This window comes from Cygnus atratus, chromosome 24 (assembly GCF_013377495.2).
Source record: "Cygnus atratus isolate AKBS03 ecotype Queensland, Australia chromosome 24, CAtr_DNAZoo_HiC_assembly, whole genome shotgun sequence".
Taxonomy (NCBI): Eukaryota; Metazoa; Chordata; class Aves; order Anseriformes; family Anatidae; genus Cygnus; species Cygnus atratus.
This window is the reverse complement of record NC_066385.1, coordinates 5,932,205-5,959,579: the sequence shown is the minus strand read 5'-3', so window position 1 is coordinate 5,959,579 and position 27,375 is coordinate 5,932,205. Positions and strand designations below refer to the sequence as shown.

General features: G+C 51.8%; 2 protein-coding genes across 3 annotated transcripts; both read right to left on the bottom strand.

Moving 5' to 3' along the window:
• Nucleotides 1-67: 67 nt before the first annotated feature.
• Nucleotides 68-4,682, bottom strand: LOC118259511 (ubiquinol-cytochrome-c reductase complex assembly factor 2). Of its 2 annotated transcripts, XM_050715317.1 has the most exons (6): nt 4,549-4,682; nt 3,837-4,011; nt 1,602-1,676; nt 1,165-1,234; nt 304-443; nt 68-186 (listed from the first exon to the last, which is right to left on the bottom strand). In XM_050715317.1, exons 2-5 carry the CDS (start codon nt 3,972-3,974, stop codon nt 349-351), a joined length of 378 nt encoding a protein of 125 aa, XP_050571274.1. In that variant the 5' UTR covers nt 3,975-4,011; nt 4,549-4,682; the 3' UTR covers nt 68-186; nt 304-348. The 2 variants fall into 2 exon arrangements, with proteins under 2 accessions (XP_050571274.1, XP_035425011.1); XM_035569118.1 differs by lacking the exon at nt 68-186 and having other exon boundaries at nt 265-443.
• IP6K3 (inositol hexakisphosphate kinase 3) lies at nt 1,603-27,050 on the bottom strand. Its single transcript, XM_035569117.2, has 10 exons — nt 26,866-27,050; nt 26,182-26,296; nt 25,312-25,551; nt 21,896-22,077; nt 16,340-16,659; nt 11,438-11,660; nt 8,729-8,901; nt 7,907-8,082; nt 4,549-6,715; nt 1,603-1,676 (listed from the first exon to the last, which is right to left on the bottom strand). The coding sequence occupies exons 5-9, from the start codon at nt 16,521-16,523 to the stop codon at nt 6,239-6,241; spliced, it is 1,233 nt and encodes a 410-aa protein (XP_035425010.1). The 5' UTR covers nt 16,524-16,659; nt 21,896-22,077; nt 25,312-25,551; nt 26,182-26,296; nt 26,866-27,050; the 3' UTR covers nt 1,603-1,676; nt 4,549-6,238.
• Between the last annotated feature and the right edge of the window lie 325 nt (nt 27,051-27,375).

Here is a 27,375-nt window from a genome sequence, read left to right as displayed (position 1 = left end):
ACATTTCCATGTTATCACCACTGCTGGCTTCCCAAGCAGATTTAAAGCTAGCGTGGTTGTACCTACGTGCTCTGGCATTTCCTGACGGTCTGTTTCGCATAATACAAATGATCAGGTCTAGCAACACAAAGCTCCTTCTTTGACATTGATCCAGTAACTTTCATCACAGATGTGTTCAGGTATGGCCTAGATTTCCAGAAAGAAAAGACTGGGCGTTAAAAATAAAGAGTATAAGGTGTAGGTCTGAACAAAAAATGCTGTTGCTAAGAGGAATGAATGGTTTTATTCATCATGGCAACATACAGAGCTTTAGGAATATATACAGAGGAGAATCTGGGAGTTAGCCTATCACTTCAAGTCCTCTTCAGATTTCTTGGCGGAAAACCTTTCTCGCAATTTTTTCCATGTTCCTTTTTTCATGTCTTCCATCTGTTTCAGAATGTCTGCAAAAGGAGAAGGGAGAGGGAGATGGAGAAAGAGGAAGAAAAGCAGGAAAGCAAAAGCATGAAAGCCCTCTTATAAGCCCTTTGCCTTACATATATTTGCTTTTTTTGACTTCTCATCTTAATGAATTTCTGTTTCAGGGCCTGAGGCAAGTTTGTTTTCCCTTCCAATCAACTGTGCCGGGAGTCCCTTATCACTAACAACTAATATTCAGTTTCCACGCACTGCAATCCAAGTTAGGAACTGGAGCAGAACAAAACTGCACTAGCTTCCTATACTGCATTTAATAAATGACTTGGCTGAGAGTACTTCTGCATCGTGGTACCCTGTTTTCTCTCAAAGTCTAATACAAGAGAAGAAATACTGAAGGGAGTATGAACGCAATGAAACAGAAGCTGAGAATTTTCCAGCAATGTAGCAAATGTGCATTTTTTTCACACAGCTCCTGCCACTCTGTCTCAAAGAGCCCTTGCAAACCCTCTGCTATTCTTGCCCCTTGCAAAACACAATCGACTTTTTGTCCTGCTAGATTACCGAAAATCTCCTCAATTAAGCCTGAATTTACTCCTTGTTAACCACTCTAATAAACTTGCACAGCAGTCCAATTCAGTCCTTTAGTAACCGGTGTTTAGCAGAACTGATAAAGCCAACACAACAAAGCCTAGAATGTACTTTATCTGTTGCACTGATGTATTCCCAAATCAATCACAGTATTAATACCTGTTGCTAGAATCATCTTGCAATCTTGCACTGTCACTCCAGTGAAGCTTGTTTCTTTCAGGCGTGGATACTTCACAAACGAGCAGGTAGGTGAAAAAAGGAGAGAGAGAACAAGATGTTACTTGTAGTGCACTAACACAGATAATTATGTCACCAAATAATAGAATCCTAACTTATTTTCCGTCAAGCTCTAAGAATTCTGTTCATCCATACCAGGAACTATCATCTGCATTGTTCATACATGTCACAGAGGCCAAAACGTCTGCAGCTTTCAGACTGAAAGCCAGGAGAGACTGAAGGCACCCGGTAGGGCAGCATCCACCTGACTGCTCATTTGCCTGCTACATTTCCAGAAACCCTGCTGGGATGTGGCCTACTGGACCGACAGCGGCAGGTCCCTCAAAAAGGCTGATGATGGCTAATGCCAAAATGTTTACCTTGTTTTTGTAGTAGTTGGTGTGGATTCTGAGTAAGCTCTCATACATTTGGTCACAGGTCTCGGGGTCAGCAATCTGGAAAAGGATAAAAGTATCACACAAGTCTTATTTCAAACCTGCAGAGCAAAACCATTTCATTTCAGCTAAAAGCTCATGAAAAGAACAGTAAAGGAGTATCTTTGTTACTTTTTCAGCACAACGCAGGATGCCGACGACCCCTATTATGCTGCTCCAGAATGCAGCGCATTTTCTTTCCCCTCCCTTTCTCACCAGCTTGGCCTACAAGAATAATGAGGCACCTAAGTTCCAGAATGAACCTTGAATTCTGCTCAAAAAGATATGACAGGTCAACTGCGAACACACAGCTAATGCGAACATAGCTGTACGGTTTTCTTCTCACGCTTACTGGCCAGTGCTGTGAAATCTGTGAGATTTCTTTGATCAAAGGCTGGTTTGGCCGCCTGTTTTATTCTAAAGGATCAAACAGGATAAGGTACTAGGATGGAAGGTATAAAATCCTGGCGAGGCTAAAAATAGTTTATAATTGATTAGGGAAAAGCAGCATGCAAGACACTGTACAGCTTGTGAAGGGTAAATGGATTTCTATTTTGGTCTAGTAAGTTGGAAAGATTTTACTAATACCTAAAACTCTCCTAGGTGCCTCCAACAGGTGCATCTGCCTTGCAGAGCCAGCTATTTAGCAGCGTGAATGGCATGTCGACTTGTTTTTCTATTCTACAGTGGGGCCAACTTGACCAGAACTCTGCATTGCTGCTCGATGACATCAAACATAAATGATTAAAAGGGATACATGAGTAAGAATAGTATGAAGAGCAGCAAGACAGAATAAAGTGAAACAGTTCATCTGTCCTCGGGACACTGGCACAGGTTCAGCACAAGGTGGGTGATGCCTCCCTCCCCTGTGCAAGCCAGGAAAATGAAGGAAAGGCTCTCCTGATACAGCAGGTAACGGCTGCTGTGGGAGAGAGGATACAGGGACAGGCAAACTGTTAAAAATAAGCACCATCACGCAGCAGGTGATCTTCAGCTTAAGGTATTTCACAGTCACATTTTAAGTGACCCTGCTGGTGTTTTAGTAATGACAGCAGAAACAGCCATTAAATAGGTAGCTGAAATAGTATTGCCTGAAAAAAAATCAGCATATCTTACTCCGTGTGAATTAAACGGGCATTAAACTGACAAAATGTCTTTTAAGGTTCTAGCACTTTTCTCATACATTCCTCCTGCTGTCTGCCAGCACATTTCCCTTTACTGTATTAAGCCTTTATACGTACAAATTGACATCAGTGCTGCAGGCATCAATTTAGATTTTCAAGATGAGTGGCAGCTTTGGGATCTTGTAACCAATTGGTGCAGCACATTCAGCTGCCCTGGGCATACGAAAAAGCAGTAAGCGCTTTCTGAAATGTCTGCTGCAGCTTATTCTGGTGACCAATATAGAATTAGGTGCCTGTAACGGCACATTGTAGGAGAAAACGCACACCTGGAACAATGTTTTTATACAAAGGAAAGGCACATTTACATTCCACAGCACCACCTCCAAGCTTGTAAAGGACTGCAGCCCAAGTCAAGCGTTTCCTTCTTTTATTTCAGTATTGAAACCTGAACTCCAACACAGTTACAGCTGGAAGCCAGCTTTAAAACCACTGCATCCCAGCAGTGATGGATTTTGCTGCATACACCACACCAATATCGAGTTATCAGCCTATCCTCACAGCAAACAAACCACCCTGAATTCCACGACGGTCCTGACAAATTTTCTGCACCTCACTTCCCTGATCGCTGCAACAGGGGTTCGAAACCCACTAGAAGGGGGCACCTCACAGCACATATCGCAACCGGTGCGAGGCCTCCGCGTACAGCGAAGCCTGCCCGGTGCCAGGAGAGAAGGAAGGAAGGAGGGAGAGCAGCCCAGCCCGGCTGCAGCCCCGCTCCCTGACAGGAACCCCACGGCTCCAAAATGGCGCCCGGCCCTGAGGAGAAGCAGCGGCGGCGCACCGCGCATGCGCACCCCCACCCCGGTCCCCCCTCAGGCTCCAAAATGGCGCCGGACCCTGAGGAGCAGCAGCAACACCCACTGCGCATGCGCACCCCGCCCCTCAGGCCCTCCGATGGCGCCCGACCCTGAGGCACAGCGGCGCAGCGCGCATGCGCGGCCCTTTTCCCCATCCCCTACCCTGCCCTCAGCGCCCCGCGGGCCGCTTCCGCCCTCACCTGCGTGTTCTCCCCCTCGCGGAAGGCCTGCGCCACCCGCTGCCGCAGGAAGATGCCCAGGTCCCGCTGCCGCTTCGTCTCCTCCACCGGCCACTCCTCGCACAGCTTCAGGAACCGCCGGTACCTGGTGGCCGCCATGGCGGCGGGGGGAGCGGCCACGTGACGGCGGCCGCGCCTACGGCGAGCGAGAGGGGCCGGTGTGTGGGGGGGTGCGCATGCGCAGAGACAAGGCGGGGGGTGGGGGCAGTGGCGTGCCGGCTGTGTGGTGCTGCAATGGGCGGCCGCTGTTTTAATGCCGCTTCAAGGCTTGGCTTCCGACAGCTTCAGTACCTAAGGAGCCCTGCCTGGTTCTCCCTGCCGTGTGGGGAGGTTGTGCTCGGAGTCGCCTCCAGGCAGGCGGGTGGTTAAATGGTTGGTAACGTCATTAACCAGGGGTCAGGCATGTGCTCGGATAATGATTAGGGTTGGAGAAGCCCTCCAAGATCGTCTGGTCCAACCACTCCCTACCACCACTGTCACCACTGAACCAGGTCCCCAAGCACCACTTCCAACCTCTCCTTGAACACCCCCAGGGACGGGGACTCCACCACCTCCCTGGGCAACCCGTCCCAACGCCTGACCGCTCTTTCTGAGCAGAAATGTCTCCTCATTTCCCACCTGAACCTCCCCCGGCCCAACTCGAGGCCGTTCCCTCTGGCCCTATCACAGTTACCTGCGAGAAGAGGCCGACCCCCAGCTCCCCACACCTTCCTTTCAGGTAGCCAGCTGCTGGTGTTTCCCTTTAGACCCTTCTTTGTCCTTCCCCCCTTTCAGCCCCGAGGGCCTGGTGGCAGCATCCAGCGAGAGGCTCGGCGGCGCTGCGAAGGCTGAGGGAGGTCTGGATAAAGCCCTTCAGGTTCGTTGTGTCAGCCACATTCAGCACCGACCTCACTGCGCAAGCATGAGCCAAGACAACTGATGACTCAATCCTTTCACCGCTGAAGCAGAGTGTTTGTGGCTTTTTTTATAGTCATTGCAGTTTGTGGGCAAGAAATATGCAATACTGTGAACAACATTCAGTAAATAATCAGGTCTTCCCAAATCCACTTCAGGCCAAGTAAAATATGCAATTGGGCCAGATGACTTACATTTTCCGGCTATAAATTGCCGCAATTTACCAGCTGTATGCAATAAAATACAAGTGAAGGGGTCTCCCTTGAGATCTGATATTTAAACCTGTGGAAATAATGGCTGTTTTGAAAACACACAGCCCTAAACAAAAGATAACATAATGTCAGGATGCTCTGGAAGTGAAAAAGAGACAGACAACAGATGAGAGTTACTTAGACAACTTTATTTATATCCCCACTCCCCAATAACTGGGTTCTGTACCTCTATTCCTTGTGTAAGGACTTTTCATACAAGTTTCCCACACCATGCAGGAAAGAATTATATTTGTTCCATAATAAAATCTGTCAACAAAAGCTGTAAACATTGTATCAAGTTTTTGTTATTGTCTCCTCCAAACACACAGGCAATATTTGTATCAAAGAATTTGTAGGTGAACTTTCATGTCTAGTCCCTGATTTTATTTTTTTTTAATTAGAAGCATAAGTACCTTGACGTGAATGTTTTTTGGGACTAGCATCTGACAGGATCATCACATTCCCATACGTCAGCCCCCAAGGAGCTTCTTGCTTAGAAAGTTTAGGAAACATGCCCTGTTATGTCCCGCAGGGATATTAAACCTTTGCAAGGTCCAGTTCTTGGTCTGAGGTCCACCTGCTTTTACACCTTAAGCAGTACAGAACCAGGAGCTCTGCATCTGGTACATTTGTGTTTCAACAAAGCACCAAATACCCGCGCTGTATGGAAAATGACTTGCAAGAACAGTCTTGCAGCGCTGGGCACGTGGAGTGTGAATGTCAGGGTGTGCATTTTTCTTCCACTTGTGTCTTTGAGTGTGTTCAGCCCGTAGCACTGAGCATGAGATGAGAGTAATGCTGCAATCTGTTAAGACCTGCCAGCTCATTTTAATAGTCTCACTCAAATGCACAACATCTTCTTAGCCTGCTTGGCTTTGTGAGTGTGGTGGAGGTGAGCAGGTCCTATTTTATCATTAAGACTCTTTCAAGTAATGCTTTCTTTTGACTCACAAATAAATCAAGGACAGCAGTAAAACAAGAAAGGAAAATAAATCTTCTGATTGATTGCAGAAAGAACAGATTCTTTCAGCTCTTTGCTTTTTACGCTTCAGTTCAGTAATGGCACGTAGCAGTTTTTTCCTAGCAAGCTGTCCATGCTCTCATTCCAAACCGTGCACGTGACATTCAGCAGCTGTGAGGGTCCCATACAATTGACCCAATGCAATACTTTTCAGGGATATCGGTCACTAGTAAATTCAGGCTATTTCACAGAATTTGTCATTTTCCTTCCGAGATGTTCTGAAGAATTTTGATGAGGTTCTCCAAGCCGAAAATATAGCCATGGTCTGGCCCGTCATAAGTGGTATGATTGCCTTTGGAGCCTTTAAAAGTGGTGTGGGCAAAGTCTATCATGCGGACGTCGACTCTGGCGTGATTAGTGCCATGTGTCGTGGTGCAGTTTGTTTTTTGGAAGTGCCCCTGGAGGTGATTATCCAAGGGTGCTGTGTTCTCCTTGTGCTCCAGTCCATCATAAATGATGAGAAGTGAGCTGGAGTAGAACCTGTAAGAGCTTTGCTTCCTGATGACAGAGAGCAGAGCTTTTAGCTGCAGGATGAGGGGCTCCAGGACATCTGTTCTGAGGTGGTTACCGTTGCACAGGAACTGGTGCAAGGCTTGCCTGAATCCTTCAGGAGAGAGTTTCCTTCCGTAATATTTATCCTTGCAGAGAAAATGGCCAGTGTCCACTTGGTAGACCTTGAGGAAAGAGAGCAACAATCCAGATTCAGTGGATGTCTTATTGTTCTCTCCCCCCCTCCTCCCCCCTCCTCCCCCAGTGTTCTGGATTTTGCCTTAATCTAAAAATTTCAGTCCCAAGCTGAGACACAGATCCTCTGCAGTTGAACAATACTGGCAGCGTACTGCAGGCTTCTCACTGAATCCCACCTCCTGCCTTTTCTGGAGATTTAAACTCTTCAATTTAAGCCACTGGTGTAGATTCTTCTTCTATAAATTACCCCTTTGTAAACCCTGTATAGCTCTAAGTCATAGCCACATCATTACTGATTTATAGCATTTTCCCTCTGGCTATGTCAGGAGTTTGCAGTAGTACAGGAATGCCCCATCTTTGTTCCTTCTCTTAGTACAGGTAGCAATAATCTTGTTTTCTTAAACAGAGGGACAAGGTACAGGCAGAAATCTTTATGTGTGTGAGGCAGTGGTAGTACAGAGTAAGAACTGGAAGAGTGAATTCAGAATTAGCTCACATACCAGCTGTAACTTAAAGGCTAATCTGCTCAGCAGAAGGATGTCAGAGACCAGAAAGGGACATAGTTTTTGACATTGTTTACACTGCAGTGTATGTGCTTTATAATCATCGTTGTCATAATTATCCTTCAGGCACAGCAGAACAACATTTTGAAACCTGCTTGAGAACTGTGAGTGCATCAAATGTGTAGCTTCCATTTCTACCAGGGAGGGCAGCGATTTTAATCAAGAAGAGCCATAATATTTAGCACAAAAGAAACCCCTCGCTCTTGCAGCAATCAGACGAGACAGCTCAGCAAAGGCATGAGTGGAGCAAGTGATGCTATTTTTTTTTTTTTTTTTTTTGTGCAGCAGCCGGGAGCTGAGCACAAGAGGAGAATCTGTGTTCATGTACAGGCAGATTCTCAGCTTGAAGGTAACCAAATCTCCAGAAGTCAAACAGGGGTATGGGAAAAGGTTCCCCTCTACGTGCCGTATTCTATACTCTTCCCTAAGCATCTGCCCTGGTTGAGGATAGGATGCACAAGTCAAGTGGCTTGCTCTTACAGCCTCTATTTGGTGTGAGACAAGAAGAAATCTACTACAGTTTACACCAACAAGGGAAAGAATCCCTTTAGATTTCCAGCTTGGTTTCAAGCTGCGTGTCAGGCAGACATCAGAAGGACCGGGGAGCTGTCTTACCTGCATCCCACAGATGCGAACACCCAGAGAGGCAGAGGTGCTTTGTTCACACTTCTTGATGTGACGCGCTTTCTTCTCCTCTGAGGCGTCATCTCCGTGCTGCCGGGTGCCCATCTTCAAGTCCAGGATGCAGGGATAGCTGTATTTTGATACCACATTCTCAAGCAATAGAAATTCTGGGCATGAGTTAAGGAAAACCCAATACTTTTAAATTCTAATTGAAAGAGGTCTTAAATCAGAGCAACTGCTGACGCTCTCCATAATAGCTCACAACTGTAATGAGACTTTCTGAGCCAATTTTACCAACATGTCATTGCTATAGGCCCCTTGCTGCCAATTGCAGTTAATTTACTGTAGTACAGTCCTACCAATTAAAGCACCAACAGCTCCATTCTCTAGTGACACCGTAGCCCTGGGATGTCAATCCAACACCTTGCCTCAGTGCTGTCCTCACCCCAGTGGGTGTGGGGGAAGTTGTTAAACTGTATTACTCACGTGACTGGTGGGTAATGAAGTGTAATAGGAAAATAAAAGGCGAGGCGGCTGCTAATTCCTGTATAGTTGTGTTTTTAAATGTATGCCAAGGGGATCTTTGACTTAAGCTTGAATACTTATGGGAAATATTTTTTTTTCTTTTTTCTTTCTTTCCCTTTTTTTTTTTTTTTTTTTTTTAGATAGTGGGAGAAGAGAGCAGCTATATTCCTTTTTTGCACAGTGGCTGGACAGAGAAGGGATGCATACCACTGCAATAAAACATACATTGCTTATGAGCTGTTATTTGTGGCAAAGGCTGCGATGGAGGAGAGAGAAGAGAAAGGATACGGTGAAGTTTGTTCTCATTATACTTGGAGGACATGCGGTTCAGGTGCTGCCTGTGACAGTGCAGTCCCCAGGGGTTGTAGCTCTTTCTTTCTGGCTGGTTTCCGTTTGCATCTTCCAAAAGTGGATCTGTGTGGTACTGAAGGTCTGTCCTCAATAGCACCTTCCCTGGGCAGCTAGTCAAAGCACACAAAAGAACATGCTTGGTTTATAAGCTCCAGAAGAGAATATTCCCTCCTCTCCTCTTTTGTAGAGCCTCAAACTTGATAAGGGAAATTTTCAGGGACTCTCAAAGGAAACATATTCATCATGTCCAAACTGCAGAGATCTTTTGTTACTCTGTAAAAGTAATTTTCAGAAAGCCAGCTATTGCTGGATGCCACTATTTTCTTTCATTATAATTTCAAAGTGTGCTTGGCTTCTGTGAAAAGCACCATTCATGGTGTCAATGACCAGGAATCTCTATCTAGCTAACAGGCACAACACAGGCGAATCGTCCTACAATAGGAATGATTCTCAGTTTCCAAGGGCTGGCTTCGAGGAGGGAAGGGAGGGAGCAAAAAGGATATTTGTTCTCCTTGTACGGTCATTTGCTGGCCCCAAAGCCCTAACTCTGTTCACACTGAGGGCAACGGTTTCAAGGTAGCAATATTGCACCCTTCAGTCATAGCTGACCAAGGTCTTTTCTGAAGGAATTTGACATGAAAGATGTCTTGTGGAAAGCCTCTGCAGGTCCTGAGGTCGGGGCGTGCTTGCGAGCACCGTGATGCCTTTCAGAGACAGCTCTCTCTGGGGACAAGGACAGGATCGAACCGACCTCGAGTGTGGCTACCAGCAGAAGGGCACTACGTGCTTGGTGGCTCTTCTTGTGGGGCCTCTCCTCCTTTTGGAGCTGGCTGCACTTGGAGGAAACGGGCTTAAAGCAGAGTTTGAGACATAAAATTGATCAGTAGCACCTCAGCAGTAGCCAAATCTGCCCTGCTCCATCTATGGGTGAACCGTGAAGCCAGCAGGCTGGACCTTGCTTTTGTTCTCTAAGCCTGGACCTTGCCTTAAACAGACACAGACACAGACACAGATTTCTAGGTTGGAAGAGACCTCAAGATCATCGAGTCCAACCTCCGACCTAACACTAAGTACTCCACTAAACCATATCACTAAGCTGTACATCTAAACGTCTTTTAAAGACCTCCAGGGATGGCGACTCCACCACCTCCCTGGGCAGCCCGTTCCAATGCTTAATAACCCTTTCGGTAAAGAAGTACTTCCTAACATCCAACCTAAAACTCCCCTGTCGCAACTTTCGCCCATTCCCCCTCGTCCTGTCACCAGGCACGTGGGAGAACAGACCAACCCCCACCTCACTACAGCTTCCTTTAAGGTAACTGTAGAGAGCGATAAGGTCGCCCCTGAGCCTCCTCTTTTCCAGGCTGAACAAGCCCAGCTCCCTCAGCCGCTCCTCGTAAGACTTGTTCTCCAGACCCCTCACCAGCTTGGTCGCCCTTCTCTGGACTCGCTCGAGCACGTCCATGTCCTTCCTGTAGCGAGGGGCCCAAAACTGAACACAGTACTCGAGGTGTGGCCTCACCAGAGCCGAGTACAGGGGGACAATCACCTCCCTAGACCTGCTGGCCACACTGCTTCTTATACAGGCCAGGATGCTGTTGGCCTTCTTGGCCACCTGAGCACACTGCTGGCTCATATTCAGCCGACTATCAACCAATACTCCCAGGTCCTTCTCGGCCAGGCAGCTTTCCAGCCACTCATCTCCCAGCCTGTAGCTCTGCTTGGGGTTGTTGCGCCCCAGGTGCAGGACCCGGCACTTGGCCTTGTTGAACTTCATACAGTTGACCTCAGCCCATCGCTCCAGCCTATCCAGATCCTCCTGCAGAGCCTTCCTGCCCTCGAGCAGATCGACACACGCACTTAGCTTGGTGTCATCTGCAAACTTACTGAGGGTGCACTGGACGCCCTCATCCAGATCATCGATAAAGATATTAAAGAGGACCGGCCCCAGTACCGAGCCCTGGGGGACACCACTTGTGACCAGCCTCCAACCAGATTTGACTCCATTCACCACAACTCTCTGGGCCCGGCTATCCAGCCAGTTTCTAACCCAGCGAAGCGTACGCCAGTCCAAGCCCCGAGCAGCCAGTTTCTTGAGGAGAATGTTGTGGGGAACGGTGTCAAAAGCCTTACTGAGGTCAAGGTAAACCACATCCACAGCCCTTCCCTCATCCACCAAGCGCGTCACTTTGTCATAGAAGGAGATCAGGTTCGTCAAGCAGGACCTGCCTTTCATAAACCCATGCTGACTGGGCCTGATCGCCTGCTCGCCCTGCAAGTGCCGCGTGATGACCCTCAAGATAATCTGCTCCATGAGCTTTCCTGGCACTGAGGTCAAACTGACAGGCCTATAGTTCCCCGGGTCTGCCCTCCGGCCCTTCTTATAGATGGGCGTCACATTGGCTAGCCGCCAGTCAACTGGGACCTCCCCCGATAGCCAGGACTGCCGATAAATGATGGAAAGCGGCTCGGCCAGCTCCTCCGCCAGTTCTTTCAGTACCCTAACCAGGGTACTGAACCAGGAGCTGTGCCACCAAAACCATCCCAGTTAAACCCCACGGAGACCGGGATGGCTCCAGCTGCCAAACAGCAGGCCGGGACCAGGAGAAATCTGCAGGGAGCCTCCTGCCCGTGGCGAACCCTCACCTGTCTTTGAAGGTCTTGGTGAGCTGAGTGTGACACCTCTTGACAAGTGCGTGCTCGCTGCCGGTGCTGGTGCTGGCAGCCCACTTGCACTTGTGCCATATCGTCACCGCCGAGTCGCCGATGGCGTGGTCCAGCCGGCCGCAGCTCTCCGCCTGCAGGCTGGGGCTGGCGAGCAGGGTCAGGTTGCCGAGGCTGTCCTTTTTGAGGTGCACAGAAATGACACCTGCAGGAAAGGAGGAAAACCAAACCAGAGTGAGGTTAACCCCTGTGTTGCCGTACAGGCTCAGCACCAGCGGCACAGCTGCCCCCTCATGTTTTAGTGGTCCCTCGCACTGATCCCGGCCTGGTTTGAGGCCCATTAAACACCATTAGTCTGAGACCCTTGGAAAACAGCCACAAGCTTTTCTAACGTTCCCTCCCCTCCTTCTGTGGGCTCTGCTTGAAAGCTGTCTCCTCCGAACACCATGTTCCCTCCTCCTCCATTCCTTCAGGCTCTGTTACGCAGCAAGTGACCCAGCAAAGCCCCCTGCGTTGGCCCAGGAGCTCCTGCCTTATTTATGACGAGGGATTAAGGTCTCACTTCTGAGCGCAGGGCAAGGTGGAAATGCTTTTCATTGGTAGAAAGCAAAGGGAGGGTTGGGGAACGGGAATTTTCCAAAGACGACCAGCATGCCAACTGCTTCTTTTGACTGGAGAGCCCCCAGGAACAAGGGCAGAGGCACGCGTAGGGGCTGGCAACGCTGCCTGCGTACGTGATGGCCACACATTGTCATGGACGTGTCCTTCCCCCAGCACCAGGACCCTAATGGCAGGATGACAGGATCCCCAATGGCAGGGAGGGACCGGACCCTCACGTGCTCCTGAGGAGGAACGCAACCGTGAGCAGCGATTATTTCTTTCCGCTCCAAGTGCTTAAAACACCATCGTATGTTTTCGGATTGTAATTTTCCCTGACTCTAATGGGAAGCACAGGGCTCAAATGCCATTCAGCCCGTCACACGTATTTAGCCCAGTCTCTGCCCATCCCTGGCATCGGGACTGCTGCCTCCGCGTGTCAAATAACAGAGCAGGAATGGCCGTGGCTGGCATTCCAGACGGCTCTGACCTTTCTGGGAAAGGCTGATAACAGCAGTCCTTCGCTCAGGGCAGCGCTGCTCCTGCAGCCCTCTGTCAGGGCTGTCCGAGCCTCTCGAGGCAGCGCAGGCATTTTTAGAGCATCGCCCTTTCGGTCTCAGAGGGGATGCCAGCCGCGTGAATCATCCGCGGCAGCACCCCACTGGTTTCAAGTCTGGCTGCAGCAAGGCAGATCCAAAAGAGGACGGTCTGGGCTGTTGGACCAACAAAATTCATCGCTGGAAAGGGCCCCCGTTAGCGACACGCGGGGCTGGGTTTGTGCCAGCCGTCTCCCGGGTGCCCTCGCTTGGTCTCCTCCTCGTTGCGGGGAGATGCATTTCTGCAGCTTACAAACGAGGCAGCTCTCTTCTCCCAAACAAATTTGCCAAATAAATATGCAAACTGCCTCCTCTCCGTTTAAAGTGAGATCGCAGAGAGTAAACACAGACACAGGGGTTTGCCCTCCCTGCCTGTGCAGAGCCCTCTCTGCTGGGTTTTGCCGACCGAGGGAAGATTTCCACGGCTGCAGCCACCAGCCACCTCCGTGCGACTTGGGGTGGTCCTGAGCCTCACGTCCCTGCAGGTCCCGCTGTGCCCTCCTGCCCCCTGTACGGCCTCTGCTGGGGTACCTTGGCCCAGGTGCAGCCCACAAGCACTTCTGTTCCCTTTCGCTATTAGAAAATCAGCATTAATCCTAACGGTGTGCCACAGCAGGCTGGGCTAAATCCGCTAACTTCGCACTGAAATGAGTGAGGAACACACACAGGCTGCTCTGCTCAGGGGAGACAGGGGCTGGAAACCCCTGTGGGGTTCTTTCCATGGGGTTAGAAACCTTAATTAGCTAAAAATATCACTCACCCCCTATCTCAATCCTTTGCTCATGGTGCTCATGAGCAGCAGGAGCTTGGGAGCTACATCTTCCTCAGGCTCCAACATCACCCGCATGATCTCTAGCAGTGTCCTGTTTGTAAAATCCATATTACAGATTACCAAGAGCAAGCGAAATTCCTTTCAGCTCAGATGCTTGCTTTGAATTTTCAGGGGAGGTGGATGTGAAAAAAGCCAACTTTTTTTTTTTTTTTTTCTGGAATCAAAGCCCTTTTATCTTTAAGAAGTCACTGAGAGGGGAACGGAGTCCTCGATTCTAAAAATCTAATTCTCAAATCTAGCACTATGCCTCAGTTCTGGCACTACAGCAGCCTGTAACCTTAAAAACTGTCCCAATTACATATCTGCAAGTCAATGGGGCTGTGCTGATTTACATAGTGCTGACAATCTGGCCCTAAAAATGTTATATATAGCATGAAACTAAGAGTTCTTAAATATCTTACATTAATATGAAAATTAATGGGGAGATTTTCAAAGGCAAGAACGAGCAGTTAAACTGCAAGTGAACGTGATCATCTCACCTCCTTCCCCCCGAACACTGCCTTCATAAACCCGCATCCCAGCCTTACAATTACTTTTGTTTCCCGATGTACTTCCTTACGGGATGGATGGTTTTTGCATATGTCCTGCAAGTGACCTCTGTGTGCAAAACAAATGCAATGCTGCCAACCATCTCTTTTATTGCCACGAGAAAACATCTGTCTGGGAGCAAAGATGTGCTTGGGAGCAAAGTTGTACTCGGGGGCTTGCCTTTCAGTGCCACTGCCAACGCAATCCCACTCTTGCCCAGAGCCAGCAAGGCTAGCAGTGGGTATTTCTGGTGCCATCACCATGCTGGTGGCATCCCAGGGACCCTCAGGAGCTCCAACCTTGTATCCAACCCCCCCTGCAAGCTCTGGATGGGGCGGGAGGAGGTTTGGAAGGGGCTGGTGCGGGAAAGCCAGCCTCAAGGTCACCGGCCTGCTCGAAAGGGTTAAGTGAGCAGTGGACGTTTTTGAAGCAGCCAACTGGGTGTAGGATTTGAATGATGACATTTGATCAGCGCTGCACATAATGTCATCATTACATAATGATCCCTGAGCCCCCCCTGCAGCCTAAGAATAGAGATGAGGAGCGTGGACACGTGTGAGCGGGTGATGAAGACCTCAGGATTATTCCCCCTGGGGCTGATCTGCCTCGTGGGAAAACGTCCCACCTCTTTAATTTACCCAGCTTTCAGGGCTGGGACAGTTACAAGCAGGAAAAAAATGTGTCTGCCCAATGCCAAATTGGAGGAGAATTACTATTTAATTACCCCTCATTGCAAAACTCACTGGGACTTGCAATAGAAAAGAAAAAGATGACAAAAAGGGATTAATAACCGGGCCACCCCTGAACTGATAAGCTGGGACTGCTTAATGTCTTTATTAGAGAGACAGAGCAGGGCTCAGCTCTCCAGCACTAAACCCTGGCTCCTGCTAAAGGAAATTGCTTAGAGGAAGACTTGTTTTCTTTCTTAAGCATCTTTTTAATATTGTCCCATAAATCTACAGAGGCTCCTGACTTTCTGGAGAAGGGGGAAATTGGATTGGAAGTGCATCAAGACCTCGACTGACACTTTGAGCTCCTTTCCGTAACGCTGAAGGACCAAAAGATATTTTAAGTTTTTAGGTGACAGCTGAGCTTCTCGCCTCTCACAAAAATCCAGGGTCAGGAGCTTTACGAGCAGCACAAGTCTGGCAGTAAAGGCAAAAATAGCGAGGGAATAAGGAAGGGAGGGAGGAAAGATATCTTAAAAAAATAAAATAAAATAAAAACATGCTAGCACCCTCATGGACACCCAGTGCTGTGTTTCTATAGCTAAAGCTGAGAGCTGGGTTTGATTTTTAGAAGCTAAGTGGTTCTTGCCTCTGGTTTTCTAGGGATCCATGCTTACGGGAGCACTGTAGCAGGGCTTGGCTCAGGTGGAGCAGCCATCAAATGAGATGCTTAATACAGCCCTGTGCTGTTTTTTCCAGGCTTGGTATTTCATGCTGGCCCCAAGGACCACCTCTCCCCCAGCTCATGCTGGTGCCAGCCCTGACCTTTTCCTTGCCCTCGCCAATTCTTTGCCTCTGGCCCAAACCTTCACCTCCTCTAAAACCAGGGGGCGTGGGGCGAAGGCAAAACCCCTGAGCCCTGCTCCTGGCACAAAACCCTTTTTTCTCACAGGCTGCTATTTCAGAGCGGCATCTCGACTCCCAGGGTTATTGTATGGGGCCAGCTGTTGTGTGATCCCAAGGGCGCAGCAGCTCCCGCAGCATCACATTAGCAAAAGGTCAGGGCAGCGCCAAGCAGGAGCGGGCCAGCTTCCTAATTGGGGTTAATGAAATGTTAACTGCGTGGAAAAAGCAGTCTATTTGAGGGCTAGCACCCACAAGGAATGAAAGGTAGCCTGTGCAAGCAGGCCGCTTCGACTTATCTTGCAGGTCAAAGCCACTACAGAAATATGTGGTGCTTCTGCCTGGCCACAGCATCCGGGCGGCACAGCAGCACGGGGTGGTTTGGAGATCCCCAGCTGCTAAATAATCTGGCAGCATTCATACAGAGCATGTGACTTGTCAGAACCTGGTTTGGAGAAGTCTCTCCAAGCCCCAGCTTTCCTACCACCACTCCCTGCCACCGTTCACACGGCGTCAGACCGACCCATCTGGTGCCACGGCCAGCAAAGTCCTCAAAGCCAGGCTGGGAAAAGTCAGCCTTGCAGACCTGCTTCTGTGCGCGCATCCTCGCTGAACAAAACCCGATCTGCACGAGCAAGGGGGCTTCCCATCCCCAACCGAGCCGTCCCTCCCGTGCTGCCACCCCTCCAGCCTTGAACCCACGCTCAGGGCTCATCCTGGCGGCACTTCCAACACCCATTTATCACGCGCGGGGTCGCACCTTTGTACTGGGGCGTGAACTGCCGCATGGCCAGGGGCAGCGACTCGTAGAAGCTCAGCTCCTGCGAGACCAGGGGCTTGCAGACCGTGTGCTCGTCATACTTCATCATGCTCATGTGGCCGCCCACCTGGTGGACGAAAGGCTCCAGGAGGACCACCTTCCTGCCCTCGCTCTGCCCCACCATGCTGCTCGGCGCAGGGCTCGCTCCCGGTCAGTGGCAGCGGAGGGGTGACGGGTTTTGGGACATGCTGCGCTGGGCCGCCCCACACCGGCTCCGGGCTCTCACCCCGTGTGGCTTCTCAGCGTGGTGCTGACGGTGTCTGCAAACAGAGGATGAAAGGGAGAGCATGAGAAGGGGGGGACGAGCCACCACGAAGCCACCGCCTGCAGTGGCATCGGCAGGGCTGGAAGCGCTGCCTGGCCTCGCACAGCCCCGGGTACTGGCAGGGAGCCCTGGTGTGACACACGGAGTCCAGGAAAGACCCGATTTAGACCTGTTGGGGGTAAAAGACACAGAGGGGGATGATGGAGAGGAGCTATCAAATTAATGCGGTGGCCTCATCGAACCAGCTGGATCAGGGCATTCCTTGGACAAGGAATGCCGGGTTATTAATACACTGTATTAATACCACCCCTGCTGCGAAACAATCTCAGTTTGCCTTATGAGACAGTGTTAATGCTGGTCTTAGTCTCTCCCCAAGCTAGGACATTCCTCGCGAATGAGGTTTATTAATAAAGCCTCTGTGAGCTGCTGTCCTTGGGCAGCTCCCTGCCCCTGAGCACTGCCGGTGGGGTTAGCGACATTTTCTACACCTCCTAGAGAAACGTGAGGCTGGGACATTCCCTGCCATTTAACACCTGAGTGCCACCAGGAGCGTTTCCTGCACTGTGCTCATGCACACGGTGCGAGGATGTGTCAAAGCAGCACCCGCACGGCTCCCACCCAAACTGCAGCTCCCTCGGCCCCTCCACGCTGCCACAGAGCCCGACTGGAGGATTCGCTTCCCAGTTCCAGCCCCAGACAGAAATCCATCCGTGGCTGTGGCAGGAACGAGTTGCTGGCGTAAGTAAGGTAGGAAAAGCACCGACACACTCCAGCAGCAGCACCCTGGCTTCTCCCGCAAGCGCCCAGCAAACCCTCCCCCTTCTTCACTTTATTCTTTGCAAGGATGCTCCTGCTCTGGTGGACATCGGGCAGGGGAATCCTGCAGCCATTGAGGAAGATACAAAGGAAGATGAAATATTTACACTGAGGAAGCATCAGGCTCCATACCATCAAGGCAGTAAAATCAGAGGAAGATACTCCAAACCCCAAACTACAAGTGATGGAAAAAAACCCCACACATATCGTTGTTATTTTGAGGGCCAGTTCGTGTTCCTACAGCCCTCCAAAGGCAGCGTGCAAAGCCCTGACTGGCCTGCCCCTGCTAATATGGGTGACTTTCTCGTTATTTCTCCAGCCTGGGAACTCTGGCATCCCAGTTTCGCTAGAAGAAACTCAGTGCAGTAGGGGATAACATCTTTGGAAGGTCCATTTCCCTACACCAAACCTTGCACAGCTGGGTGGGCGCGACATCGCCTCTGCCACCCCGCGGCCAGTGCCGTCACCCTCTCCATAGCCAAGGGCCACGAAGGGGGCACACGGAGCCACTGCTCTCAGATGTTGGTGGCCAAGGGAGGGGCGGCATAAACCTGCAGGTGCCCCATGGCAGGACACCCGCTCCCTCAGGGTCTCTTCCCTCCTGCACCTGCCAGCTCCGAGCTCCGAGACGCAGCGTGTTCCTCGTCCCGCCGCAAAGAGCCGAAGCTCCGACGCTTACATTTCCCCTTCTCCCTCCTCCTGCTGTAATTAAACCCCCGAGCAAGCAGGCTCTCCACGCAGGTGCCCGCTTTGTTTTTCACCTGGAGGAGTCGGATGAGGTGGGTTGGAGGCACAGGGGGAGAAGAAACCCTCCTACCTGCAAAGCTTGTTCCTTCAGCATCCCCCAAGGTGGTTTATTTTTTTTTTCCTCCCTCTTCTTTATTCTTTCGTCACTGCACACTTCAGAAAGGAATTTCTACTCTACAATTACCAGCCTGCACCAGCTTGAGCGAACAAAGCCAGGCCACTTGGATGAGTGCTTTTCAGCCCAGGAAGAAAGCAGCACTTCAGAGCCTTTCTAGAAGTTAATAAAAGCATTTAGCATTTTGTTAAGTTGCAACAACTTTTAAAGAGGATTTCTCCCTTGAAAGCTGTAGGTTTGCTGTTGTGATTTTTTTTGTTTTGTTTTTCCTTTTTCCTTTTTTTTTTTTCCCACTCCCTTGGTTGAAAAAGGGAGAAAAGCAAAAAGCAAGCACATTTGTCAAAACACCTCTTTGGAGCAGAGAGTGCAACCTGACTTCAATCCGTATTTATTGCTTTAGAGACAGTCCAAGGCTGAAACACGGCTGACACAACACACAGTGCTGGGAGCCTTGGCATCGCTAAGAGAGTCAGGGAGAAAAAAACACAATTTGATAAGGCTCTTCTTGTTTGCTCTTAAGCAAAACTCCGAGCAAGATTTGCACAAGGGAGAGAGGGCTTCTTTTCATTTACTTTTTGTTCTGAAGCAGCTCGTTCATTCTGCGCAGATAAATGTTCCTGCAGACACTCACTGAGCCGGGCTGAGCTCCTCTGAAACAAGACACTTGAAATAATTCACTTCTGCCAGCTCAAGTTATCGTGAATGCCAAAAGATATTTACATCACTAAAAATACACGGAATTACAGATAAATCTGTATCCTCAAAAATAAAACCAGAGAAACCCTGAATATTTTTTTCCTCCAGCTAAAATGAAGAAGTAACCCAGGCACTGCAGATGAAGAAGAGGCAGAAAATTTGGGTGAAGGAAAACATTTCTCTTTACAGGGAACTCCCCTCCCTAGAAAAAACGCCCGAGACACGACAACACCTGCAGGGACGCATCTCCCCAGCTCTCCCCCCGCCGCTGTCAGAGCACGGCAGCTTCCCTCGCGGTGCTCCCAGCACCACACCGCTGGCCTGAGGGCAGTTTGCATTTCTGACACTCGCGTGTGCGGCCCCAGGACCTGCCAGGCTCTTCCACCCCGGCCAAACCACGGCTCTGCCTCCTGCAATTCGTGGATGGGCTTGGCCAGGACGCGCTGGCCAGGGCTTTTGGGGACACGGCCTGCCGGGTGCTGCTCCCCTCTGTGCTGCTCTCATTTGGGGCCAAATGTCAGAAGAGGCTACGAAGAGCAGTCTATTTACTCCCAACTCTAAGCACAGCCAAAAGAAATCAAGCGGATGAAATTCTCCGAGCTTTAATTAGCGCCTGCTCCGTCCCATCCCGCACGGCAGCCTCGCAGCTCTGGGCCCGACAGCCGGGGGCAAACAGAGCCCGGCTCCGGGAGGATGCGCACACCTCCAGCCAGCCCTGCTCACCGAGTCCTGCTCGCAGAAACTCTTCGGAATATCAAAAAAGGAGAATTGCCGTAAAAACTAATGCCCTGTCAACACAGACCAGGCTCTCAGTGTCACTGGGCACCTCGAGGAGCGGGGTTGCAAAGCCTTGTTTCAAGCACTGCAGGGTGCTGCTCTTTTTTTTAACATTATTATTTTTTTTTTCCTTAATTAAAAGGCAAGAAACTAACTTGGCTGTTGATTTGAGGAGATCTGCGCGTCCGTAGCTCTCGCTAGCACGGCTGACCTAGATTCAAAGCCAGCTCCTGCACCGAGCGCCAGCCCAGCCTGGGAGCAACGCGCGGCGGTGTTTTGCAAACCTAATTGCCCCATTGCTGTTCGGTTTCTGGCCTTGTGCCTCCGAACACCTCGAAGCCTTGGCCGTAAGGAACATCCGAGTGCTTCCAGCCCAGCACACATCCTGCCAGTGTCAAGGCAAACTCGGCCCCCCTCGGCTGCTGCAAAACAGCAAAAACTCCCCCCAGCGCAGACCCCATCCCGCACAGCCTCCCCCTGCCAGCCTCCTGCTCCCTGGTGCAAATGCAGCTAAAATGCCCAAATCTCTCCCCTCTGTCGCACAGATGGGTTTCTCATTACAGCTCTGGAGTTATTTATAAATACAGCTCCTCTCTCTTGTCTCCGGTGGGGCTGCCTTAGCGCCAGGTTCAGCTCAGCCTTCGCGCTGAGGCTGGGTCGCCCAGGATCGGGGCGATCCCGCATGGGCCGTGAGCGGGCACAGCATCGGTTCTCGATGAATTTCCACTCCCCCTTTTCTGCTCTTCCCTCAACCGCAGCCACGGCCAGCTTCGTGCTGGGAGTGAACAGCTCAGCTCTCGGGGCAGGAACCCAGCTCGAGCCATAAATCCTGACGTGCGGAAACCCTGAGCTCTTTTATCTTGTATTTCCTTTCTTGAAAGAAAATGACGTTCATAAACTTTATGGCCAGTCCCCGCGTCCCTCGTGAATAAGATACAAAGATACAGTTTGCTGCACTGAAGGATTTATTTGGCAGCTCTGTGAAGCATCAGGAGGGAGGGAAAGGAGCCGTGTTATCCTGGATGGACCGGCCCCCAAAACACCTGGTCCCAAAAACACCCGGTCCCGCTGCTGGGATGGGGTGAGCACAGGGATAGGCACGGGTCAGGTACCCCAGCACCTGTAGCAGCGATATTGGGGTTCCCAGTGCCTGGCCATAAATCTGTCCCCACATTTTAATCACACCCAGCGCTCGCTGCCCTGAGATGGCACCTAAAGGGCTGCCATTGCTGTGGGACGTGGCACTGGGTCCCGAGGGAGCGGGCACAGCTCCCTCAGCCCGTCCTAGCCCTGCCACCCCACGCCGTGACACGGGGTTCACAGCAGCCCTGCGACCACAGAAAGGATGGACGGGCACAGCCTGAGCTGCTCGGGGCTGCTTCCCCTGTGTGCGCTTAAAACCAAGTTTCTGCAAGCCTGTCCTGGCCAGCAGGTACCCACGAAGGGCAGGCTGGCTGGGGACGGCCACGCTGCCTGGGGACACGCACCGAGCGGGTCCTTCGTCAGCTCCTGAGCCCGGGGAAGGGAGCAGCTCTCCCACAAACGGGGGCTGCTTCCGAGAAACTGGCCCAGACTGGCTGAGCACCGGAGGCTCATCTGGACACTCACACCGATCTGTCTCACCTCGGGGCTCTGACCTGGACGTGCTTTCCCTTACCTTCCAGCCAGTTTTTTTTAGGAGCTGTGCACAAGCAGGGACCTGGATCAAAACCGACCTTCGCTTCCCCCCGCAGCGCTGCCGAGCCCCGCTCCGGCACGGCTCCCGCTGGCCTTGGACCAGCACCGGCACCACCGGGACCTCAGCACCAAACCCCTCTGCCCCGGTGCCAACCCGCCCCATGCTTCCCAGCACTGCCACAAGCTTGATGGAGAACCCAAAGCCACGATGCTCATTTTTCACCCGCCCTGGGTTGCTCCAGAGCTTCCCACCCACCCGGGTGCTGCTCTCCCCTTGCTTCCATCCCTCGCTGCAAGCCACGGCCGTGGCTTCCAACAGCCCCAACAGCTCTCCAAAATCAAGCACTCGGCCACCTTGCCCTTGGCCACCCTGCACCGATGCTGAGGTCGCCCTGGCCCTCACCTGATGGCCGCTGGCTTCGTAGTTGTTGCTGGCGCTGGTGCTGCCTGGGCTGGGCTCTTGCTGCTGCTCGGTGTCGCTCGAGGATGAGAAGTGAGGGAGCGGGGGGGCAGCCCGCAGACATTTGGGCCATCACCTGACGCCGCCGACATTTCTGGCAAGCTCCTGGTATGTCCAGCTGACAGCTGAGGTTTAAAGGGGAAGAAAACAGCCTAGGGCGTTAAAGGAAAACAAAGCTGTGTGCGCGAGGGTTAAGGCTTGGGGGAAAGGGGGCTGGTGGGTGCAGCGCCCCGGCCGTGTGCGAGGTTTTCCAAAAACCGCGGCCATGCTCCAGCTCTCTCGTGCAACCAGCTCTGCAGGAAAACCAAACAACCGTTGCTTTATTTTGGTGCTTGCAAAGCTCCCCCAGCCTTGTGGTGCTGCTGCTTCTCGCCCTTCAGGAGCAGGCTGGGGCCCAGCTGTGCCCTGCAGGGAGAGGGCAGGGGCTGGTGCTGAGCCGGGGGCTTCAGCAAGCAAATTCTCCGGCTGTTTGCTATGGGAAAGACGCCGGGACGGTGCAGGGAAAGATGGGGCAAAGGGGCTGGAATCACGGTAGGGAGGCAACGGAAGGAGCTGGGATGCTTGGGATAGACTGAACCGATGAGCTAATGGGCCTGGGAAAAGGAAAGGTATTTTTGGAAAGGGGAGGCGGGGGGCGAGACCGGGCTGTGCCCGAATCCGTGCAGCAGGTGAGGGCTGAAGTGGGAATCGGGGTGCGGAGCCCGCTGACACCCGGCCCTGATCCTGCCAAGGGCCTCGTGCAGGGAAAATTGACACCCGGCACGCTGGGACCGGCGGGGGAGTGGAAAAGTCCCGGAGAGTTTCCTGCCAGCGCCGCAAGGACAGCGCGTGCCCCCGGCTCCCCAGCACCCCTCCGCCCCTGGGGACACAAACACCCCGCTGCGGGCACCCTTCCTCGTACGCCTGCTGCTGCCAGCCAGGCGTGTCCCAGCAAGACCCCTGTGGTATTTTGGGGACGCACGGCACAGGCATCCCACAGGACGAGGAGGTGCCCGTGCTCGTTCCCCTCCTGTCCCAGGGATAAAATAAAGGGGGGGCACCAGCAAATCCCTGCCCACAAGTGGGGCTGCGATGGGGAGGGCAGGGGGGCAGCAAGGCGATGGGAGGTTGGGAAGGAAACCTTGCTGCTGAGCTAATGATCGAGGGACGCGGTAATGCTCGCTAACTGGAGGGGAGAAAACAGGACCACGGAGGCCAGAGGGATCAAACTGACAGTCGGGGGCAGAGGCCGAGATTAAAGGCAAGGATAAAACACAGCCCCTGATTCCCCGCTGCCTGAGTCCTGACTTCACTCTGCTTTATGCTGCTGTATTAGCTTGGGAAAGTGCCTTAAAACAAACAAACAAAAAAATCCAAAGAAAATGAAAAAAGCTTGGTTTCGGAAGGAAAAAAGCCCGCGCAGGCACTCTGTGAATCCAGCCAGCGGTGCATCCCTGCCAACAGCCTTTCTTTTTACCCCCACTGCGCCCTCACCACAAAAGGTTCAAGAACCTTTTGCCAGGCGCTTGGGCAGCCCCGTACCTCGCTGCCTGCTGCCGAGGGGTGAGAAGCTTCCCCCGGCCGTGGTTCAGCTCTGCTTGGCCTCGCCTGCACCGTGACAGCCCTCTCTCCACGGGACAGGAGAGGTTGGGACTAAAACACACCGGGCTGGGGAAATCGCAGCCCCACCACGCTGGGGAGGAAGCAGCTCGCTGGACGGGGGGCCACAGCCTCTGCGAGACCTTCACAAGCCACCATCTGTAAGGAAACCAGGAGGCACCTCAGCAGCACCCAATAAATCAGGAAGCGGGGACTGAAACGCGATGATCATCCGGCTGCATCAGCACCAGGAGGCTGCCAAGGAGCCACTCGGGCCCTACACGCATTCGGGGACACGCTGCCCATGGGCTCCCTCCAGCCACAGCCCTGTTGAAGGATGCGACCTCGCATGCGGTTTTAAATCTGATCACTATTAAGCTGGCAGGAGGAGGGCAGACCCTTGGGCAACGCTCCCCAGCTCAGCGAGGGGCAGGACCGAGCACCCCGCTTCGCCCTGAGGCGCCCAGCACGTCTCCAGCACCCCCTTTTCCCCTTGCAGAAGCCCGCCCTGCTATCGCATGCATTTTTAATGCCTGCGCTAATTGCTTCGATCTCATTTTTGTGTCAGGCGCACCGCCGGGCCGGGAGACGAGACCTCGGCAGCTCTTGCTCCGTTAAAAACAAGCGCACGGAGGACGCCGAGCCGGAGCCCGCGAGCAGCTCGGGGCCGCGGCCCCCCGCGCGGTGCCCCCGCCAGCAGCCGGGCTGATTGCCGCTGCCGAGCGGCCGCGGAGCCGCAGAGGCAATTACTCAGCCTCTTGTAAAAACCAGAGCACTCTAAGGGGAGAGCAAGCCCGCCTCATATTAAAACTATGCTAATTAGGAACTAATTACGGGCACGGAGATATTATTACCCTTGGCCAGCTTGAAGGCTGCAGCCTCCGTCTGATGGAGACGTGGTCCCGAAACCAATCCCCTGCCAGCTCGGGCAGGGACTGGGACAGGGTGGGAATGCCGTTAGCAGGGGAGGCCAAGCCTCAAGCAAGCCGGCACGGGAGGCTCAGGATCCTTGGGTCCTTGGTACCCTCCGCACCAGAGCCGGGCCTCATCCTGACACAGCTCGGCCAGGACCTTGCCGGAGCCTCAGCTGCTGGCTGGCAAATGCAGGAGTCCTCCTTGAGGTGTCCTGGCTGCTGGCACCACCTCTGTGAGCAAACCAGGAGCTCCAAGGGGAGCACAGCGCGTGGGGAACCCCCCTGAACCATTTTTGAGCTGTTTTACATGGAAGCTACTCAGCTCCACCCTGTGAGCCCTGCTCACAACTGGTGGCCAGCAGCTCCTGGCCACCCTCAGCATGTTTTCCTCTGCTGTTGCTGTTTGGACATAGGGAGATGTTTTGGCGTGGAGATGTAAACAGCCTGAACCCAGCCCTAAAGATCTCTGTCAACAAAAACAGGGCAGGTGCTTTCCTCCATCGGAGGTCAGGTCATGGAAGGTCCTGCCTCCAGGAGCTGCTTTGCCTGGAGTAGGCGATGGAGGAGCCCAGGGGCTACCAGGGTGCAAAAATCCAGCCCTGTGGACCAGCTGGGAGTCAAACAAGGCTTCCGCAACGTTTTGTGGTCTCATCTTGGAGACCCAACTCACAGACACCCGCGGGCTTTGGGTCAGACCTTACCAGCCTCCCTCAGTGCAGAAGCGCTCAAACAAAAATAATTTGCTTGTTTGCAAGCTGACGGTGGTGGCCAGGCAGGGCAGAGACCTGGTTCTGTCTGACTGCACCTTACTCTGCTGCAGGGAGGTTCGGTGCGTTAAGGTATCCAAAATCCTTTGGAGACACCTACCTGGAGGCACCTGTCCCAAGTTCAAGGGCCCTTGCTTTAAAGGTTGAACAAAATCACATTGGAAATCCTGGAGAAGGCGTTGGGGAGACGTTGCTTCAGACGGGGGGCAGCGCTGGCAGGAGGCACCTTTGGGCAGGGCTCCCTGTCTGTGCTTTTTTCTTCTCTGGTTCACGTTGATCTTTCCAGGAGAACTGGCATGGTGCCCTGACTCCGCGTCCCATAAATAAGGCACAGCATCAGCTGTCATGTCAGCAGGAGACAAAACATTTAATGTGAAAGGCTTTAAATGGAAGCAGGAAATGAAAAGATAAAGGGCAAATTTTATTTTAGATTCCTTGTTGGTACATATTTTCCTTTCTGACAGCGAGGGGATGCGATGGCTTTATCAGCCCACTGTTTGAGAGTTTATTTATAGAAACTTAATACTTTGCAAGAAAGTGGGAGGGGGATGTTAGCAGCTCAGGTTGGGTGAATGCATGGTGTTAGCAGAGCAATGAGCAGGGAAGGGAGATGAGCTCCCTCTTCTCTGAATGGAGCTGGGATTCTGGGAAAACTGCTAGTACCGTAGAAACCATCAACGCAGCCTGTACAGAACAAGCAGGAGCATGGCAGCAAGAGCGGCATCAAACCGGTCTTCTGTGCTCTCAAAATTGCAAATGAAAGAGGGAAGACTATCACGGAAAACATCCTGGCAACTTGGTTCAAAGCAAACATCCTCTAGCACATGCAATTACAACGAACTGAAGACTCTTTCCTAACCTTGAATACATTTCAGCTGTAACTTAGCAACCTAGACTGGGTGAAAGCATCTAAACAGGAATGCAGGTTCAGAGGAGAGATTTAGCCTCACATTCCCTTTTGTTCCCATACCTTAGCAACAACTCAGCTCCGGAGAGGAGGCAGCTGGCTCCCATCGACTTCCACAGTAGCCACAGATCCAGTCACCTCTCATGCTGGTGGAAATCTGCCCCTTCATAATCCAGACCTACATTATGAGAGTAATTAAATATTGCTCTAACCAAACACGAGTGAGTCAACTCTGTCCACTGAAGTTACACAACGGTGACTCACGGCCTACTGTCGCTGTCTCACAAGTAGACTTTGGAGAAGTTAAAGCTCGTGGTGTACATGCTCTGAGTCACTGACACTCAGGTGAGACAGGAATTGAAAACACTCAGGCAAACAGATCCCAAGGACAACTTCCCAAGGACTTGCCAGCACTCATGCAAGATTTGCCTGTGTGTCTTCCACTCACTTCGCAACCTTGGAAACCTCGGGTATCTGGTAAATAGTCTAAAATGACTTTTTGCCTTCATTCTCGATATAAATATCCTCCCTTTTATAGTGCCTTGCAATAGACTTGCTTAGAGAGCATTAACCCATGGGACTCCGGGAGGGAAGTGTGGTGCCTGGTGACAGACAACAGCCCGGGAGCAAGGGCAGGGACGTCTGTCCCACTCCAGCACTGTATCCCACGCCCTCACCACCTACCAAGTCTTCCTGCACCATCACCTGGCATTTCACACCATGTCCCCAACAAAAAGGCAAGCTAACCATGGCCTAAGGAGGTCCCAGCACACAGGATCAGCAGCAGCTTGGAGCAGAATCAAGACTTGGTGCAGAAGCTGTTGATGTCACACCCACTGCGCGAGGGATCTGCATTTGAGAGAACAATGGCAAAATGTATGAAACTCGAGGCACCCTCAGTCACCGCAGACTTACTGTTCCGTCCCATTCCCCGCTTTGAGTAAATGTTTTACAGCGGACCGCAGGAATACTGATCAAGCTGAACTAGTATTTACCGTACCACAACACCCAAAGCTGTCACTCTCTTCAAAACGCAGCTAAACAAGACAACTGCTTTTCATCCTCACCTCTACTTAACGCCAACCATTCCCAAAACACGGATTTAATTTGCAACCAAACATTTGATACTCCTGGGCTATTGCGCGGAGATCACCGAGCGTCACAAGGATCCACATTGTCTCATTAGGCTGTCACGCAATCCCCATGCCATCTTCAATGTTATACTTAGAAACTGACAGCTCTCCGGAGCAGGAACTA